Here is a 19,368-nt window from a genome sequence, read left to right as displayed (position 1 = left end):
ATGTTATGAGGTACCAAATGTACCTCTGAGCTATACCACAACCAGCTCATAATGTGATAAAGTTTCACTATTACAGTGAAAGGGAATAAAGCAGTGAAGCAGTCGGGAGAATTGTCTACACATCAGAAAGAAGAGCTATCTAAAAAATAAGAGTATGACAGTGGAGGCCTCCATTCCCAAACAAGCTTCCTACAAAATAAAATATCATGATTAATATTTGTATCGTAAATAACTATTTTAGTATCGGGGATGTTATAATATAGCATTACCATGAAAATCTCTCGAAATAGTGTCTTACAGTATCGCAATAGTTTATTTTCATAATTCTTACAGTGATAAAATAAAACTGAGACTTAGACTTTCTTCAATCTCTAGGTCCGATTGACACACATTCCGTGTTCTGCTTTTAGAGTGGACGTTCGATTGATGTCTGCCCACTGCGTGATATAGGTAGCATATCATTACAGCTATGTACTTGCTCATATTCTACGACACGACACAACACCGTGCATCGTGACAAATAGGAACTTACTAGCAAATGAAGCAATGAAGCAGCTGGCTTGGCTCTGTCATTAACATTCTATGATGGATCATCATTGCCTTGCCAGAGATGGAAACTAGGAAATATACAGTTGTTTGTTCCTTCGAGTATTCGCCGTACAAAAAGTTCACACATCCTGGGGATTATTATAACTATACGGTCTTACTAATAAAAACTCTATATACAGACGTTTAACTGTCTTATACTTATACAATGAGTAGCTCGTTTATACGTCGTGTGTAAATTCCTTACTAATAATCACTACATACGTCGTGTATAACAGTATAACTGTTACACAGATACGTTATAGTTTCGTCATTACTTCGTTAAGGAAGGTAATAGAATATCTGAGGTTCTCTAATGCATCCGGTAGAGCGCTCTAGTATGGCGTGTTAAATATCGATAGTACAACTGGCTCTAATCGATTACCACACTACATTTTGGTCAAAGAGTACAAGCTACAGCAATATTATTCTAGATAATTTGTAGAAACAAAAGCCGCCCTAAATAAGGGTTCGAAAGATCGGCCTACTAATCAATTCATAAAGAATAATAAGTAAACAAAACAATTTTGTGACACTTGGAAAGAAAAAGAAAAAACATTAAGATAAGAAAATGTAGGAAATCATTTACAATAAAAATTTTGTTGGATACAAATGATTACTAATTATAGCTAAGGATGATTTTAACACGTGAGATCCTATGGCATCAATCGTTGCATCAGAAATTTTATATTGTTTAAGTTGATTTAAAGTTTCAAGTGGGATCGTGCCACGGGCACCGAACATGAGCCCAAAAACTGTCCAATGTGTAAAGTGGTATTGTGCTCCAAGATGCTGACAACAAGGCTCATATGACTTGTTTTTCACGACACACCTCTTGTGGCTGTTGCTCATGCATCTCGAAACGGATTGTGGGATCAAGAATGACACCCTTATCCTTCTGCCGATCAATTATGATGATATCAGCCCTTCTAGTAGAGCCATCAGAAGAGACGCAACCAACCTCCTCATAAACCTCATAGGAAGCATTCTGACGGATTGAAGCTGCGATGAGAGAACGAACCGTATTATGTCTGTTGATTCGGAGCAATTCTCCATGATGGCAGAAACCCAAGACGTGAGGAAGCGTTTCTTGCTCGTCGCATCTTCTGCAACGGGTTGAGTCTAGAGTTCTACCAGGGAGAGTACGTACAGGTATTGTATTACAGTTCATCTTAATGGCTTGCGTCCAGTGACTGCTCGAAAGTCCCTTTTTGGTTGAGATCCACGAATGATCTATGATCTTTGGTTTGTTCTTCTGTGGTTACAAGATAACCATCATCATAAAATGACAGTCGATAAGAACAGCTGTTAGAGGAGCGGCCATTTTTTCGCTATTTACAACGCTAAAACAAGGGGTTTCGTGTATATAACTACTGCAAAGCAATTCCCATTGTATAGTTACAGCCTGTTTATACGTCCATAGCTTATTCACGGTTTATTAGTAACGTTTTCTGTCTCAACTCTGCATAAGTCTCGTATAAAAACTATACACGGTTTATTAGTAAGACTGACAATGTTTATTGGCTGTCTATACGAATTATCAGTTTCTGAGTTTCATGAAGATGGTTCTGTTTTGCATATAGACCAGCTGTGACCAAAACTCGAGCTGCAGTGATTACATGCGACAGACAGCCTATGAAGTAAGGAGAAGGAGGAAAGGTACTTGGCATGAAAACTACAACCAGTGGCGGTTCCTGTACTAACATCTTGATCAATCCCGCAGGATAAAAATCTCAAGCTTTGCTGTATCAGTAATGTCACTGCTGTCATCAAGAGCCAGTGAATAATATACGATTTGTCTTGCTTCTTTTTTTTAACCTTCCTTTGAATATAATCAGTAATTTTCTAAATTCTTCTCTGGATACTTGCTCGAGAAATTCGTAGTTTTTCAAAATTAAAAACTTTTTATGGACAAGTTATTTAAGCTATTTTAATCATTACTCTTCTGAGAAATTCTGTTTTATTAAAAGGCTTTACAGCACGAGATATTTCAAATCCCGTTAGGTAGCTGACTTCCTTACATTTATTTATGTCATCTTTCTCTTCCTGGCTATAATTTAAGACATGTCAATTCCTGGTTTTTAACAGTTCGTTGGCACGTAATATTGAATCAGTTTTTCTACAATATTATTATTAAATGAATAACTAATAAATAGGTACGCTCATCTAAAGATTAAGAAGATTAAAAACGAGACAAAATCTAATAATTTTATCCTTCTAAGGAGAAGATCTACAAATATCAGTATTCATGAACGTACAGAAGAATTATAGAATGACACACTTTGTGGTCAGTAATAATAATAATAATAATAATAATAATAATAATAATAATAATAATACATTATTCATCGTGACAATTGATGTTTCTATATACTCCTAATTGAACAGTTGAGTAACAGACAGAACAACAAAAAAATGTTCCTTCTCATTCTTTACGAAACCACCTCTTACTCCTTGTAGAGACAGAGTTTGTAGAGCGACATGATACCGCCACTGCTTGCCTTCAGTACGTGAATGAAACACACGGCAATGTACAGGAAACTCCTCGTACCCGTTTGAATGTCTGTGATTACACGATGTAATCACGACACCCTCTTTGGTCACCGCTGATATAGGGTCTAACAGTTATATTACCGGTTGTTCTGTATGGTTGTGAAACCTGAACTCTCACTTTGAGAGAGAAACAGAGATTAAGGGTGTTTGAGAATAAAGTGCTTAGGAAAATATTTGAGGCTAAGAAGGATGAATTTACAGGAGAATGGAGAAAGTTACACAACGCAGAACTGCAAGCATTGTATTCTTCACCTGACGTAATTAGGAACATTAAATCCAGACGTTTGAGATGGCCAGGACATGTAGCATTCTTCAGGGTCTTTTACTATTTTGAGTTTTGACTATTAAAGTTTTCTTCAGTTTCTCAGTGTAGGGCCTACTACATTTGTGATTCATGCTGTAGCATCTCACACAGTTTGCAGATCTTTAGTTTCTGGTCCAGTCGCATAACGTCTCCAAGCCGTTTAATTTAAAGTCTATTTCATTTAACAGCGTCCTTCAAATGGGTTCAATTTTGGTTCCCTCATTTCTTAATCTATACCTTTTTTACTTACTTACTTACTGACCTTTAAGGAACCCTCACATAAGCCAGCCGTTGGTCCCTATCCTGAGCAAAATTAATCCATTCTCTATCATATCCCACCTCCCTCAAATCCATTTTAATATTATCCTCCCATCTACGTCTCGGCCTCCCTAAAGGTCTTTTTTCCCTCCGGCCTCCCAACTAACACTCTATGTGCATTTCTGGATTCGCCCATACGTGCTACATGCCCTGCCCATCTCAAACGTCTCGATTTAATGTTCCTAATTATGTCAGGTGAAGAATACAATGCATGCAGTTCTGTGTTGTGTAACTTTCTCCATTCTCCTGTAACTTCATCCCTCTTAGCCCCAAATATTTTCCTAAGCATCTTATTCTCAAACACCCTTAATCTCTGTTCCTCTCTCAAAGTGAGAGTCCAAGTTTCACAACCATACAGAACAACCGGTAATATAACTGTTTTATAAATTCTAACTTTCAGATTTTTGGACAGCAGACTGGATGATAAAAGTTTCTCAACCGAATAATAACAGACATTTTCCATATTTATTCTGTGTTTAATTTCCTCCCGATTATCATTTATATTTGCTACTCTTGCTCCCAGATATTTGAACTTCTCCACCTCTTCAAAAGATAAATTTCCAATTTTCATATTTCCATTTCGTACAGTATTCTCGTCACGAGACATAATCATATACTTTGTCTTTTCGGGATTTACTTCCAAACCTATCTCTTTACTTGCTTCCCCATTTTTTCCCTAATCGTTTGTGGATTTTCTCCTAACATATTCACGTCATCCGCATAGACAAGCAGCTGATGTAACCCGTTCAATTCCAAACCCTCTCTGTTATCCTGAACTTTCCTAATGGCATACTCTAGAGTCTAGAGCAAAGTTAAAAAGTAAAGGTGATAGTGCATCTCCTTGCTTTAGCCCACAGTGAATTGGAAACGCATCTGACAGAAACTGACTTTATTACATATTTAAAAATTTCCCTTTTAATTTGTCGGATTCTTTGCACGTATCGTTTTCTTTCTGTTTGAGAAATAGTGGAATATTTAAATGTACATAAGTGATGCCCTAATAAACTAATTTCACGTTTCTTGGATACCGGTACTATTCCGTAAGTTGCTAGAACCGGCACGGTCCACCTAATGCTGCCGTGTATGGCATTCTATACAACTTTTGTTTTGTTTCATAAGACTTAACAATTTACAAAACATACAAAATGTATGCTTGTGAGCGCAAGTTAGGCAAACAGTAAAATAAGACCTCATAATTTCTTTAAATGAATTTTCTCATTCACTTTTTTCTGTGAACTGTGTGGTGAATATTTTATAATTATAACAAAAATGTACGTACATATGCCTAATGTACACAACGGAAACTTCAATCACATTCCACAATTTCATGAACTTGTTTTTAAGAATGTGGAAATCCTTTAATCTTCTTCAATAATGCAATACTTCATAAATGTGTTATTAAATAAATTGTGAAATATATTTGATATTTTAAATTTAAATATGAAAATCACATTTGCATTAAAATTTTAATATATTATTTATTTTATTGGGTTATTTTACGACGCTGTATCAACATCTAGGTCAGGCCTGCACAAGGTTTGCGCTCTTCGAGCCGGCTCACAGCTCATGAGCGGAATGAAGATATTATCTGCGCTCTGTATAAGGGTGGACTGGAGAAGGGGTGGACTGGAGAAGTGGTGTATCTCGTACAAAATGTACACAAAAAGAAGTACTATTACGAGTGCTTATGAAATGAATTCCCGTTCAGTGTTTGCAAAACTATCTTGGACTATTATTAATTAATAAAGAAATATTTATTTTACAGAAGTAATAGAAATTCTATAGCTACTTAAATGTACAATATCATTTTGTTATATTTTTATTTACCAGTACATCAAAACGAGGTTTTATGCTGTTGGCAGCTGAAAGGAACTGTAGCCTACTGATCATAATAAAACATCAGTTACAGATGTTCGATGTCTGCCTTTATTAAAGTTGATTATAGAAAATAGTTGCTCACAAATATAAATGTTGCACCAAACATAGCAATCATTTTCACAGCCAGCCTGTGTAGTCGTGATATTATTGCTAATGTTTAGTCTTGTAAAACTCAACCAGGCTAGTAGTATTATTCAAATGATCTTTAGCCCTTAGGTCACATTGAAGATCAATAAGTTCGAGCTGTAAATTGTTAAATGTTATGTTCCGTCTTTTAAATTCCTCCATACTGTACTGTAGCAGTAGGTAAGCAACGTGAAACAGTTACTGAGAATAGGCCTACACACTGCACTCCACTAGATAACTGAGTGGTCGTTTCCCTCTCCTCTACCTATAGCAAGTCTATGTTATTCTGACTTATCTTCCTCTCCGTTTCGGCGAGCGGTAAACACCGCTCTCCCGCTCCGAAGGAGCGCGCGCGCTCGTTGAGCGCTGTTTGTGCAGGCCTGATCTAGGTTATTTAGCGTCTGAATGATATGAAGGTGATAATGCCGGTTAAATGAATCCGGGGTCCAGCACCGAAAGTTGCCCAGCATTTGCTCGTATTGGGTTGAGGGAAAACCCCGAAAAAACCTCAACCAGGTAACTTGCCCCGACGGGGATTCGAACCCGGGCCACCTAGTTTCACAGCCAGACGCGCTGACCGTGACTCCACAGGTGTGGACTAAAATTTTAATATGAAAGCTATGGTTTTTTTAAAGTCTCTAAATATTGTAGAAATAATACATTATGGAAATGTCACTTAATGGTACACAAAGGTAAAATTTTGTATTTTTTATAAAAAATTACTATTTTCCATTTTTATTTCCCAGTTTTCGTGCTCATAGAGCTGCCCAATTACCTGTTAAGAGTTAGAAGAAACTGGATGTGTTTACTTTCATCTACAGTTCTAAACTTTTAAACTCATTTTTCTCGGCTTAGATTTCTTGTACATTTTCACTTACTAAAACTCCTACTCTTCCTATAAATGTTGTAATGGGTGCATGATTTATTATTTCTGTAGATATTCTTGAATGCGTGCTTAATAATACAGTATTTTGCTATCAATATTTCCTTTAGACCTTTAGATCTTATATTTTATTGTTATTTTTTTACATACTCGCAATTTTTTGACAAATTTTAGACTCGACTGCACTAAACATTTTTTCTTATTATTTTTTTTTTTATTAAATGGAATGAAAACTTTTGATAGCAAGTTTCGTTTCAGAGGTCTGACAAGTGTGTAGATAAAATTAGACATTTTTTTAAATTTGTAACAAGAGCAACGATTTTTTTTAAATTTTATTCATATTTTCAAACTTTGTGTAAAGACTATTCATATGCAGCATAACTGCACACATTTTCAGGTGTCTAGTTCAAATATTTTAGAAAATTTAAATTTCATCTCAGAGTATTCTTAAGTTTATCCATATACGCGGAGGGTGCATGTGTTTAATCTACAGTTCCAAACTTTTAAACTCATTTTTCTCGGCTTATATTTCTTGTACATTTTCACTTACTAAAACTCCTACTCTTCCTATAAATGTTGTAATAGGTGCATGATTTATTTCTGTAGATATTCTTGAATGCGTGCTTAATAATACATTATTTTGATATCAATATTTCCTTTACACCTTTAGATCTCATATTTTATTGTTATTTTTTTTACATACTCGCAATTTTTTGACAAATTTTAGACTCGACTGCACTAAACACTTTTTTCTTATTTTTTTTTAATTAAATGGAATGGAAACTTTTGATAGCAAGTTTCGTTTCAGAGGTCTGACAAGTGTGTAGATAAAATTAGACATTTTTTTTAATTTGTAACGAGAGCAACGATTTTTTTTTTCAAAATTTTATTTATATTTTCAAACTTTGTGTAGAGACTATTCATATGCAGCATAACTGCACAAATTTTCAGGTGTCTAGTTTAAATATTTTAGAAAATCTAAATTTCATCTCAGAGTATTCTTAATTTTATTCATATAGGCGGAGGGTTTAAACTCATCGATGTCCCCACTTAATAAATTTCTACTACGAGACTAAACAAATAATACGTTAACTCCTTAGAGGAATAAATAATCAATTTGTCGAAAGTCCGGGGTTTAAATCAGAATGTAACTGAACGTACTTGAGTCGTCCTCATCTGGAACGCCGAATACCTCCATCCACTTCCCCATTTTGGACGTGTGTATAGGTCCTGGGTTCAAGACACTTGCACGGCAATGACGTTGCTTTCTTAGACGGCTCCGACGCACTCACTGCACAACACTGGTGAGGCCACCACACGTAGCAGCCGTGTCACGCGCCAGAGTGCTACTTTATGTGTGTACGCACCTAAGCAGTCTGCTTGCTTATGGTTACAGAAGAGGGGGAACCACTTAATTTACTTTCCTCCAGTTCATACTTTTCCAATATTCGTCAGCCGTCAGAAGCGTATCCAATGACAGACGTACCCTTCCGGGAGATCAGTGCTAGAGTACGTGTTCGATTCTCTGCGTGAGTTTTCTCATGGGTTAGGTATTAGAAAATTGAGTGATATTTGTACGCCGGCATTTTTAGCTTCTGCGCGCGGGGTTTTGGACCAAATCAAATCTATTTTTCCCTCTTACAGTGATTCGGTTCAGATTCCTTTTGTGCAGGAGGCTTTAGTTCGATGGGGTGAGGTTTCCAATAACTCTGATCCTCCGTCTTTTCCAGCGCCTCAAAAGAATTGGGATGAAATACTAATCTCTCTTGTTAAGGAGTCCCTTCAGTCATCTTTTTCTTCAGATACAGATCGTGCTCTTTTTTTGGCTCTCCAACAAAATGTTTCAGGATCTTGGCTTCATGCAATTCCTTCCCCTAACATCGGTACTCTTATAGTTCCCAGATCCTTTAAAGTTTCCGTGGCTTTACGCCTCGGTTGCAAAATCTGTCACATTCATAAATGTATCTGTGGCAATATCGTAGATTCTTATGGCCACCATGCCTTAAGTTGTGTCACGAGTAAGGGGCGTCCCTCTCGTCATTCATCGCTCAATGACATCATTAAAAGAGCATTAACATCCTCAGGGGTTCCACCCATCTTAGAACCTTCCGGGATCAGCCGTTCAGACGGCAAGAGACCCGATGGTCTGACTCTAGTCCCGTGGCGAGTAGGCAAATCCTTAATTTGGGATTCCACATGTGTGGATACACTGGCCCCTTCAACCTCTAAGACACCAGGATCTGCAGCAGAAAGTGCCGCTGTCGGTAAACACCATAAATATAAACATCTTGCAGATAATTATATTTTTGCCCCTTTTGCGGTTGAAACGTTTGGATCATGGTGTAGTGAAGCCAAAGCTCTCATCTCCACCATAGGCAGAAGTTTAGTGCAGCTTTCTGGGGACCCTCGAAGCAGTCAATATCTACGTCAGCGCATTGGTATCGCCATTCAGCACGGTAATGCTACAAGTATTCTGGCATCCTTCCCCGAGTCCTCTTATTTAGATGAGATTTTCTTCCTTTAATTATTCAATTTATTTGTAATTTGGTATATTTCTTGGGATGAACATATTAATTTTATATGTAATTGTCTATAAACGGTAATTTATTTTAATGAGACAACTTAAGAACGTTTCACTAAAGTATATCTCAGGAATGCATTTAATTCATTTTTTTAATTGTATATTTTGCTACGGAATCCACCACTTCCTTAAAATTTACAAATTTAATTTTACCAATCCTCTCCATTTCACCTTACCTATTTACTTCATATTCTTTCATCTCCTAAAAACCACATGAAGGTGGCAAACACGGCCATATCAGTTGGAGATAGCAACCAAATAAATTTTCTCTCTCTGTAATGCTCACACTCATGAACCGGTGCTTGTAGGGGATGCCTACAGCGAGACTCGATTTCTCAGCTGGTATTTCAGGCTGCTGACTGCTAGGGATATGAATATTTACTTCTGTGGTACCTCTGGGGCTGCATATACACACAATTCACTCTTCAATTGTCTTTGTTTGCTCTTTCGCGTACTTCATCTTGTCTCATTCTGCTATGCTTCTTAATTTCCTCATCCCACCACAGCATTAGTCTAATTAATCGAACATTTTTCATTAATATATAATTACTCGTGGGTTTAAGTTCGGACTAAGGGGTTAAGATACAAATTAGATTTACTTTAAATGTTATTTTATGCTCGACCATGCCGAAATGTAGTAATTATACACCTGGTAGTAGCCCTTTAATGCACCTCATTAAAGTACACCTATTCACTAAAGTTCAGGTATTCAGCCAATGACAAATTACCTTTGTACCATTATAAAACCGCAAGTATCGATTATTCTCGGATATGCAATCGAAAGACAATTAGCGAAAAGTCACGGAGGCTGGAAATCCAATACTGTCGCAGAAGGTTATGTTCTGTTACTATAATAATTAGCGTTAGTTGTAAATAATATTCAAATAAATTCAATTTGTCATCTCGTTTTTCAATTCTAAATCAATTTCCAGGTTATGTCAAGACTAATGTTCATATTATTCTCTACGTTATATCAAGGTCAATGACATTCGGCCTCGGAAAAAATCAATACTTTCGCGTCTGCGCACATCTCACAATTCAGGTCAGTTCACTCACTTACATAACCATAACATGACCTACTTTTGAATAATTTCAAGTTAGAAATATGGTCGAGCATAAAAAGTCGTATGAAACTTGTCTATAATGGTAATTAAGACGCTCGTATGAAAATTATGAAACGAGCGCAAGCGAGTTTCATAAACAAACATACTTGCGTCTTAATTACTACTATTATAGGCTCGTTGCATCATGTACTATTAAGTGATCGTGCTTCATTCAGTTTAGGATGATGCTCATTGTTAATATTATACTACTACTACTGCTACTACTACTACTACTACTACTACTACTACTACTACTACTACTACTATTGCTATTACTATTACTTACTTACTTACTTACAAATGGCTTTTAAGGAACCCGAAGGTTCATTGCCGCCCTCACATAAGCCCGCCAGCGGTCCCTATCCTGTGCAAGATTAATCCAGTCTCTATCATCATACCCCACCTCCCTCAAATCCATTTTAATATTATCCTCTCATATACGTCTCGGCCTCCCTAAAGGTCTTTTTCCCTCCGGTCTCCCAATTAACACTCTATATGCATTTCTGGATTCGCCCATACATGCTACATGCCCTGCCCATCTCAAACGTCTGGATTTAATGTTCCTAATTATGTCAGGTGAAGAATACAATGCGTGCAGTTCTGTGTTTTGTAACTTTCTCCATTCTCCTGTAACTTCATCCGGCTTAGCCCCAAATATTTTCCTAAGCTCCTTATTCTCAAAAACCCTTAACCTATGTTCCTCTCTCAGAGTGAGAGTCCAAGTTTCACAACCATACAGAAGAACAGGTAATATAACTGTTTTATAAATTCTAATTTTCAGACTTTTGGACAGCAGACTGGATGATAAGAGCTTCTCAACCGAATAATAACACGCATTTCCCATATTTATTCTGCGTTTAATTTCCTCCCGAGTGTCATTTATATTTGTTACTGTTGCTCCAAGATATTTGAATTTTTCCACCTCTTCGAAGGATAAATCTCCAATTTTTATATTTCCATTTCGTACAATATTCTGGTCACGAGACATAATCATATACTTTGTCTTTTCGGGATTTACTTCCAAACCTATCTCTCTACTTGCTTCCAGTAAAATTCCCGTGTTTTCCCTAATCGTTTGTGTATTTTCTCCTAACATATTCACGTCATCCGCAGAGACAAGAAGCTGATGTAACCCGTTCAATTCCAAACCCTGCCTGTTATCCTGAACTTTCCTAATGGCATATTTTAGAGCGAAGTTAAAAAGTAAAGGTGATAGTGCATCTCCCTGCTTTAGCCCGCAGTGAATTGGAAAAGCATCAGATAGAAACTATTACTATTACTATTGTTATTAATTGTAATTTATTATTAATTATATTTATTATTAATTGTCATTATTGAGTGTAATTAGTTACCACTGCCACCGGGTACTTACCCATTTGCAGTGTGAATACATACATACATACATACATACATACATACATACATACATACATACATACATACATACAAAGTTCCCCGATATCCTATGAGATATTAGATAGGAAAGACGGATAAAAACAGGTTTTTATAAGATATGGTGCTTACTAGAGATGAACAAAACTAACTGCCGCTCTCGCTCGCTGTGTTCGTTGCATTTGTCTTTCGAGTCTTGTCTCGTCATTCTCGTGCGCTTCGAGTCTCGCTCATCATGCTCGAAATAGCATTTGGTCGGCGTGGGAAGATTTCGTAACTTTGAATACCATACATCATTGAAATAAATAACATTATAAATGTTTAAAAGAGACAAAAAGACAAAACAGAACAGTATCTTAGTTATCAAAATGTTCTGGTTCTATTATATGATATTACCTATGATTATATAAATAGAAAAAAAAATCAATTTTCAAATAAATTTCCATTTCTAAGAAATATAAAACATAACTTAATATCTTTTTACTTGAGATTGCACACTTGATCTCAAACATACGAAAAGAAAATTCCTAGTCTTTTAATAAGGGCCTAGTAATTAAATAAAGACTGGGGAACGGATTATTATACACTGAAAGGTGGAGATGATGTTTCAAATAGGCTACTTCATTGTTTAAACATATATAATAGTTACCAAAGTATATCAAAGTTCAGTCAGGTATAAACAACTGTGGCGATTCAAGGCTGCTTGACGTTCGGGACTTCATAATAGTTTAAGCATTTTCATCTCTTAGCATACCTTTAAAGTTGAGCTCATCCTTTTACAATAAATTCTCACTGCCTGATTTATTGCAAACAGCATAATAGGTAAGTGGAAGAATAATAAATAATAATAATAATAATAATAATAATAATAATAATAATAATAATAATAATAATAATCCGTGGCGCTACAGCCCGTGAAGGGTCTAGACCGACCAGCCGGCTGCTGGCCTCACGCCCACATACCGAAGCAGAGGTGGACGATCATCCAACCAGAATGGAGGTATCGTGTGGTTAGCACGATGATCCCCCCTAGCCGTTATAGCTGGCATTCGCAACCGGATTTCGCTACCTATCGTAGCTCCCCAAGTGCATCACGATGCTGGGTGGGCACCGGTCCCATACACTGGCCGAAATTTGATGAGAACATTTCTTCCCCCATGAGGACTCGAACCAGCGCGCATTCCGTAACGCGAGTCCTAGGCAGGATGCTTTGAAAAATATGAAGGGTTATTTACAAAACAGCCGTTGCCATTTTTTTTCTAAAACGAGATTTCGATGCCATCCAATAGACCGCGATGTCTACTACAATCTGGATATATCATTTACATGAAAATCACCCCATGTTAAGCGTGAAGGCTTGTCAAATATTTGGGGGTTTTACAAAAATAACTCATTTCATTGATGATTTCGACAGAAACTGCCCATGTCACTTTATATGGACCATTTTCAATCAAATTTTAGCTACATTCTAATTGGTTATTTGAATTAATTTTAATCCAATTTGAAATACACAATCAAATACACAACAATGCAATTTATTGCTTTCAAATATACAACATACAGTTTTCAGGATCTGTTTGTTCCACTGCCTGCTGGATCGCATCTTATCGATAGGATATGATCCAGCAGGCAGTGGTTTGTTCACTTTCTGTAATAAAATGGTCGTGTTTTGCGTTTGTAATATTTAATAATGACTTCTGTATGAGACGATGCTAGTTTTCCGCTGCAAGAAAGAAAGAAGGTGGAAAAGAAGAAAAGCGTTATAAAAGATTTAAAGTAGGCCTACAGGGGAACCATGTTGGGAAGCACGTGGAAAAAGAAACTATTGGCTGTAGGTAAGCACTTGCTGTAAACGGTTTGTAAGATATTTTTTAACATAAAATAAAATTTGAATTTTGAATTAATTTGTATGTGTATTCCAATAAGTCACATAATGATAATACAAAAATGTGAAGTTTCGATTGCTAATACATATTAGTGAACGTTTTCGCCCTTATTATGGCATCGTCAGACTAATTAGTAGATATTTATATAAAGTAAATCCATATTAAACATAATGCAATGAACAGGTTTAAAAAGTTTAGAAATAACCTTACTTACTTACTTACAAATGGCTTTTAAGGAACCCGAAGGTTCATGCCGCCCTCACATAAGCCCGCCACATAGGTCCCTATCCTGAGCAAGATTAATCCAGTCTCTATCATTATATCACACCTCCCTCAAATCCATTTTAATATTATCTTCCCATCTACGTCTCGGCCTCCCTAAAGGTCTTTTTCCCTCCGGCCTCCCAACTAACACTCTATATGCATTTCTGGATTCGCCCATACGTGCTACATGCCCTGCCCATCTCAAACGTCTGGATTTTATGTTCCGAATTATGTCAGGTGAAGAATAAAATGCGTGCATTTCTGTGTTGTGTAACTTTCTCCATTCTCCTGTAACTTCATCCCTCTTAGCCCCAAATATTTTCCTAAGCACCTTATTCTCAAACACCCTTAACCTATGTTCCTCTCTCAAAGTGAGAGTCCAAGTTTCACAACCATAAAGAACAACCGGTAATATAAAACTGTTTTATAAATTCTAACTTTCAGATTTTTTGACAGCAGACTGGATGATAAAAGTTTCTCAACCGAATAATAACAGGCATTTCCCATATTTATTCTGTGTTTAATTTCTTCCCGAGTATCATTTATATTTGTTACTGTTGCTCCCAGATATTTGAATTTCTCCACCTCTTCAAAAGATAAATTTAACATAAAATAAAATTTGAATTTTGAATTCATTTGTATGTGTATTCGAATAAGTCAATAATGATAATACAAAAATGTGAAATTTTGATTGCTAATACATATTAGTGAACGTTTTCGCCCTTATTATGGCATCATCACACTAATAAGTAGATATTTATATAAAATAAATCCATATTAAACATATTGCAATGAACAGGTTTAAAAAGTTTAGAAATAACCATCAAATTAAAAATAAATTATTAAAATAATTGACAAGAATTACATGTAAAATTTATTTGAAATAATGCATAGCCCATTTAGTAAAAACGTACTAAAATTGTCTATATGAGATGAGTTAAGAATTTTAAGAACTAGCCTACATGCTTGGCTATCTTCACTATGTTGGTCATGAGTAGATTATTAAATATATAATTTCAAGGAAAAATTGTTCCGGGGCCGGGTATCGATCCCGGGACCCTTCGCTTAGCGCGCGAACGCTCTACCGACTGAGCTACCCCAGGAACCATACACGGCACCGTCACAATTTTTCCTTTTATATCCACACAACTCAAATGGGCTGACAAGACGCCACAACTCAACTGTGAGTGCACACAATACTGTGTGACTTTAAATTGTGGCTTTCTGTTAACGTACCTCCAGTAACGAATACTTACTTACTTACTTACTGGCTTTTAAGGAAACCGGAGGTTCATTGCCGCCATTGGTCCCTATCCTGAGCAAGATTAATCCAGTCTCTACCATCATATCCCACCTCCCTCAAATCCATTTTAATATTATCTTCCCACCTACGTCTCGGCCTCCCCAAAGGTCTTTTTCCCTCCGGCCTCCCAACTAACACTCTATATGCATTTCTGGATTCGCCCATACGTGCTACATGTCCTGCCTATCTCAAACGTCTGGATTTTATGTTTCTAATTATGTAAGGTGAAGAATACAATGCGCGCAGCTCTGCGTTGTGTAACTTTCTCCATTCTCCTGTAACTTCATCCCTCTTAGCCCCAAATATTTTCCTAAGAACCTTATTCTCAAACACCCTTAATCTCTGTTTCTCTCTCAAAGTGAGAGTCCAAGTTTCACAACCTCCAGATATGGAGGGTAGCTGCGAATATATTGAATAAGCAGTCGTGGACAGCCGATAAGGGGTGGTCCTCCAGCTTGGGGGTTGGGCGAAGGGCTAACAACCCATCACCGTAAAAAACAGCTTGTTACGAAACCTAACAGTAAGCCAGTAACGAATGTATCATATAAATATGGCTTTCAGGTAATAGCTCCCTGTAAAGCAGGTTTGAATAATTTCAAGGAAAAATTGTTCCGGGTAAAATACATTCGTTACTGGAGGTACGTTAACAGAAAGCCACAATTTAAAGTCACACAGTATTTGTGTGCACTCACAGTTGAGTTCTGGCGTCTTGTCAGCCCATTTGAGTTGTGTGGATATAAAAGGACCGGTAGAGCGTTTGCGCGCTAAGCGAAGGGTCCCGGGATCGATACCCGGCCCCGGAACAATTTTTCCTTGAAATTATTCAAACCTGCTTTACAGGGAGCTACTACCTGAAAGCCAGATTTGTATATTAAATATATACTTTACGCAGTAATTGTATGGATGTGTAAGTCTAGTGTTTGTTCGTAGCCACAGCTATAACAGGACACAATCCCTTAGGACATTCGTTAATCATTGTGATATCCTGAACATGAGTAAATTCACATGTAAAAGAGATTGCGTTACGTAATGCACAAGAAGTTTGAGTAAATGATCAGCACAGGAACGCCATTTCGTAGCACTTTTAAATCACTCAGATAACCTGGAATATAAAAGATCACACTTAAAAACACGATTTGAATAGCCTACTGTGGTAGCTATAGTCCCGTCCTCTCCAAACTGAGGCCTTACATTATATACGAACATTTCGGGAAGGAAACATGCCTACACCATTATTAAAAAATTTCCGTACTGTAATGTCAATTTTTCAGTGCTACCAATCGTATGGAAAGGATAATCCCTACCGAGAATATACATCGCAGAACACTAATAAATAATAATAATTATTTAAAAATTGTATAAAATGTATTATTGAAGATAACGACTAAGAAAAAAATATATTTCTTGGAGGAATAGGTGAGAGATCCTAAACTATGTTGTTGATGTAGGTCTTTGAAACATTCCAGTAAAAGAATCATGCAGATATTTTAATTAATTGTATATTTTATTATGTAAATGCTTTACGATTGTAAGAAATTATGCAAATTTCATATTATTTTTACAGATAATTAGCTATTTTAATATTCTGAATAGTGTTTTATAAAGTGTAATTTATGTACCTATATGAAGCATGAAAAGTTTCGCTTATTTAACTTTTATAGCAGCTGAGATATTTAAAAAAAAAACACTATATTTTTGCAGGCCAATGGTGTACCTCCCCTCTTAACAAATTAATTTTCTTAAATATGTACTATGCTCGGTAGTATAGTTGGGGCGACGATAACTAGTTAAAATAAAAGCACTTACATTAAATATATGTCATTTATTATAGATTCTCTATGGATTGCAATTTAACAATCAAGTTCAAAAATTAATTTTCGTTCATGTTTGTCATTCTTAGTACGGTTACCGTATTTAGACATTAATTAAGACAAAAACATTACTGAACATTATATCTTCATTTTAGAAAGTATTTTATATATTGTATTTAAGGAAGGACTATAGAGACACAACTTTCATTTTTGGTGCACACATGTATCTTAGCAACCTAATAGAGTTGCCAAAATTTGACTGTCATCATACATTTATTTTTTAAGTTATTAAATTTAAAAAGGGAACAAATTTTAAAAATTCTACTCCTCATACAAATTTCAATTAGTCTGAATATTTTATACCGCATCACTACTGGAGAAATGTGCATTCATTTTTTTTCCAGACAAAAAAAAATTATTTGTGAAATAACTAACATGTTTTATATTCTTTTGTTTATGTCACATATATTTTTTCCTTTTAAAAGTTAGAGAGTTAGAAAAAAAATCATACACATAATTGTTAAGTGTGGTCTAGTGAATAAACAGAAAAAAATCAGCTTCTTACCTACAAAATTCTAGAAGCCTTAGTGATTTAGATGAAAAGAAATACACAAAATATTATAGTTGAGAAAAATGACATTTAAATTTGACACTTCAAAAACGCGGATCTTTAATTATGACGTATTTAGGAAGGTTTACAATCGTCTTACGACTTTGAAACGTTGGAAATATGTAGAGTAGGATATTAGGAACCATTTAGAGAAATTAAAATATAAAAATCCAATTTTTGTCCAAAAATGTCATATTTTCCTCATATGCCTCCCTTAACGGTACAGTAGTTCAATTTTATTGAAGTACTAGCCGTACCCGTGCGCTCCGCTGCACCCGTTAGAAATAAATATAAAGTAATTACATAATTAAAATAGGATATTTCATTCAGGGAACATTCGTGTTTGATAGAAGGATAAATCGTTTAATATGCTACTTAATTTAAATTGCATCCAAATAATTAAACTGCGATCATTTTGGTCCAGAGACACTCATTTGGTGCAATGACAATTCCTTTAACATGCTTCTTAATTTTTATTACATGCAACCATAGTTTAATGAAGATTGACATCATTTAGATTTAATGTGTATATTTTATTTTACTTGTTATAGTTTTCCATTGAATTATGGTAATAACTTAATTTTAACCCTTCTTTTCTACGTATAATATTACATATTACATTATATTATATTATATTATATTATATTATATTATATTATATTATATTATATTATATTATATTATATTATATTATATCAGAAGTTACTGTAATAACATTATAGCATTATGTCCATCTAGAGAAACTACACTTTCCAATGGTGAAATAATAATTAATTATACAAATCGGTTGATTTAGCTTCCGACATTACTTCATACAAACACAGAAACATTCTCTGTAGGCTATCTTTCATACCTTTCGATTGTTGCTGTCCAAGGCCCCTTATAGACGTAGTATTTGTTTTTTAATTCATTACACAGCCTTAGATGGCAGTTATTTTAATTTTAAAAGTCATTTATCTCATTAAATATCAGTCCTATCAAAATTTTTCAAGGAATAAAACTTATCGCACATTATTTTTAAAGAAACTTTTGTTATGTAACATTTTTCACAAAAATCAATAATAAGCGAGATATTTCGATTTATTTAATTCAGGCCCCCTTACAACCTCTCTTTTAAATAATGTATTTTGAATGCCATATAGCCTAAAATCTAAGTTACAACGAACTTAATTTATATTCCAATTTTCATCGAAATCCGTTCAGCCATTATCGCGTGAAAAGGTAACAAACATACAGACAGACAGACAGACATACATACAAAAATTTAAAAAAAGCGACTTTCAGGGTGGTTAATTATATATGTTAGGACCAATTATTTTTGGAAAATCGAAAATTACCAGAAAAATTTCGGCTACAGATTTATTATTAGTATAGATTATAAATTATAATTTTATAGGCCTAATTTAATTTTAGTTCATACGCATAATTCTTAGTACTGTAGTCTGGATTTTTACTGTAACTAATTAAAGTAAAAAAAAAATACTCAACATGTACTTTCATTACAGTATTTAATAATAATAATAATAATAATAATAATAATAATAATAATAATAATAATAATAATAATAATAATAATAATAATAATAATAATAATAACTTTTAACAAACTTATTGAAGTTTAAAAAGTTTCTTTCCGTTAACTTGTATTATCTATAGTATAAGAGTAGGAATATTGAACTACCTCTGTAACTAGTTAAGCTTATGAAAAGACACAATTCTCGAGGGAATTTTCTTGCTGTTGTTCCGCTCTTCCTTTTTTTCCGGAAGACAT

The 19,368-nt window shown here is 35.2% G+C and overlaps 1 protein-coding gene and 1 non-coding gene across 3 annotated transcripts in view; both read right to left on the bottom strand.

Annotated features, from left to right (window-relative positions):
* LOC138697523 (uncharacterized) overlaps nucleotides 1–19,368 on the bottom strand; it is a 65,629-nt gene that overhangs the window by 46,163 nt on the left and 98 nt on the right. Inside the window, exon 1 of one of the 2 annotated variants that reach the window (XM_069822832.1) lies at nucleotides 7,809–7,972. The exons of the other annotated variant lie outside the window; for it this stretch is intronic. Coding sequence (XP_069678933.1) covers nucleotides 7,809–7,857 — 49 coding nt within the window. The 5' untranslated portion in view covers nucleotides 7,858–7,972. Of the gene's footprint in view, nucleotides 1–7,808; nucleotides 7,973–19,368 lie in introns of those variants that run through there. 2 annotated transcript variants of the gene reach the window in all.
* On the bottom strand, nucleotides 14,904–14,977 carry TRNAS-GCU (transfer RNA serine (anticodon GCU)). Its single transcript has one exon. It is a non-coding gene; the product is annotated as a tRNA-Ser (tRNA).

The sequence above is a fragment of the Periplaneta americana genome, chromosome 4, assembly GCF_040183065.1.
Source record: "Periplaneta americana isolate PAMFEO1 chromosome 4, P.americana_PAMFEO1_priV1, whole genome shotgun sequence".
Taxonomy (NCBI): Eukaryota; Metazoa; Arthropoda; class Insecta; order Blattodea; family Blattidae; genus Periplaneta; species Periplaneta americana.
The sequence above is the reverse complement of the archived record's forward strand: the minus strand, read 5'-3'. Positions and strand labels throughout refer to the sequence as shown.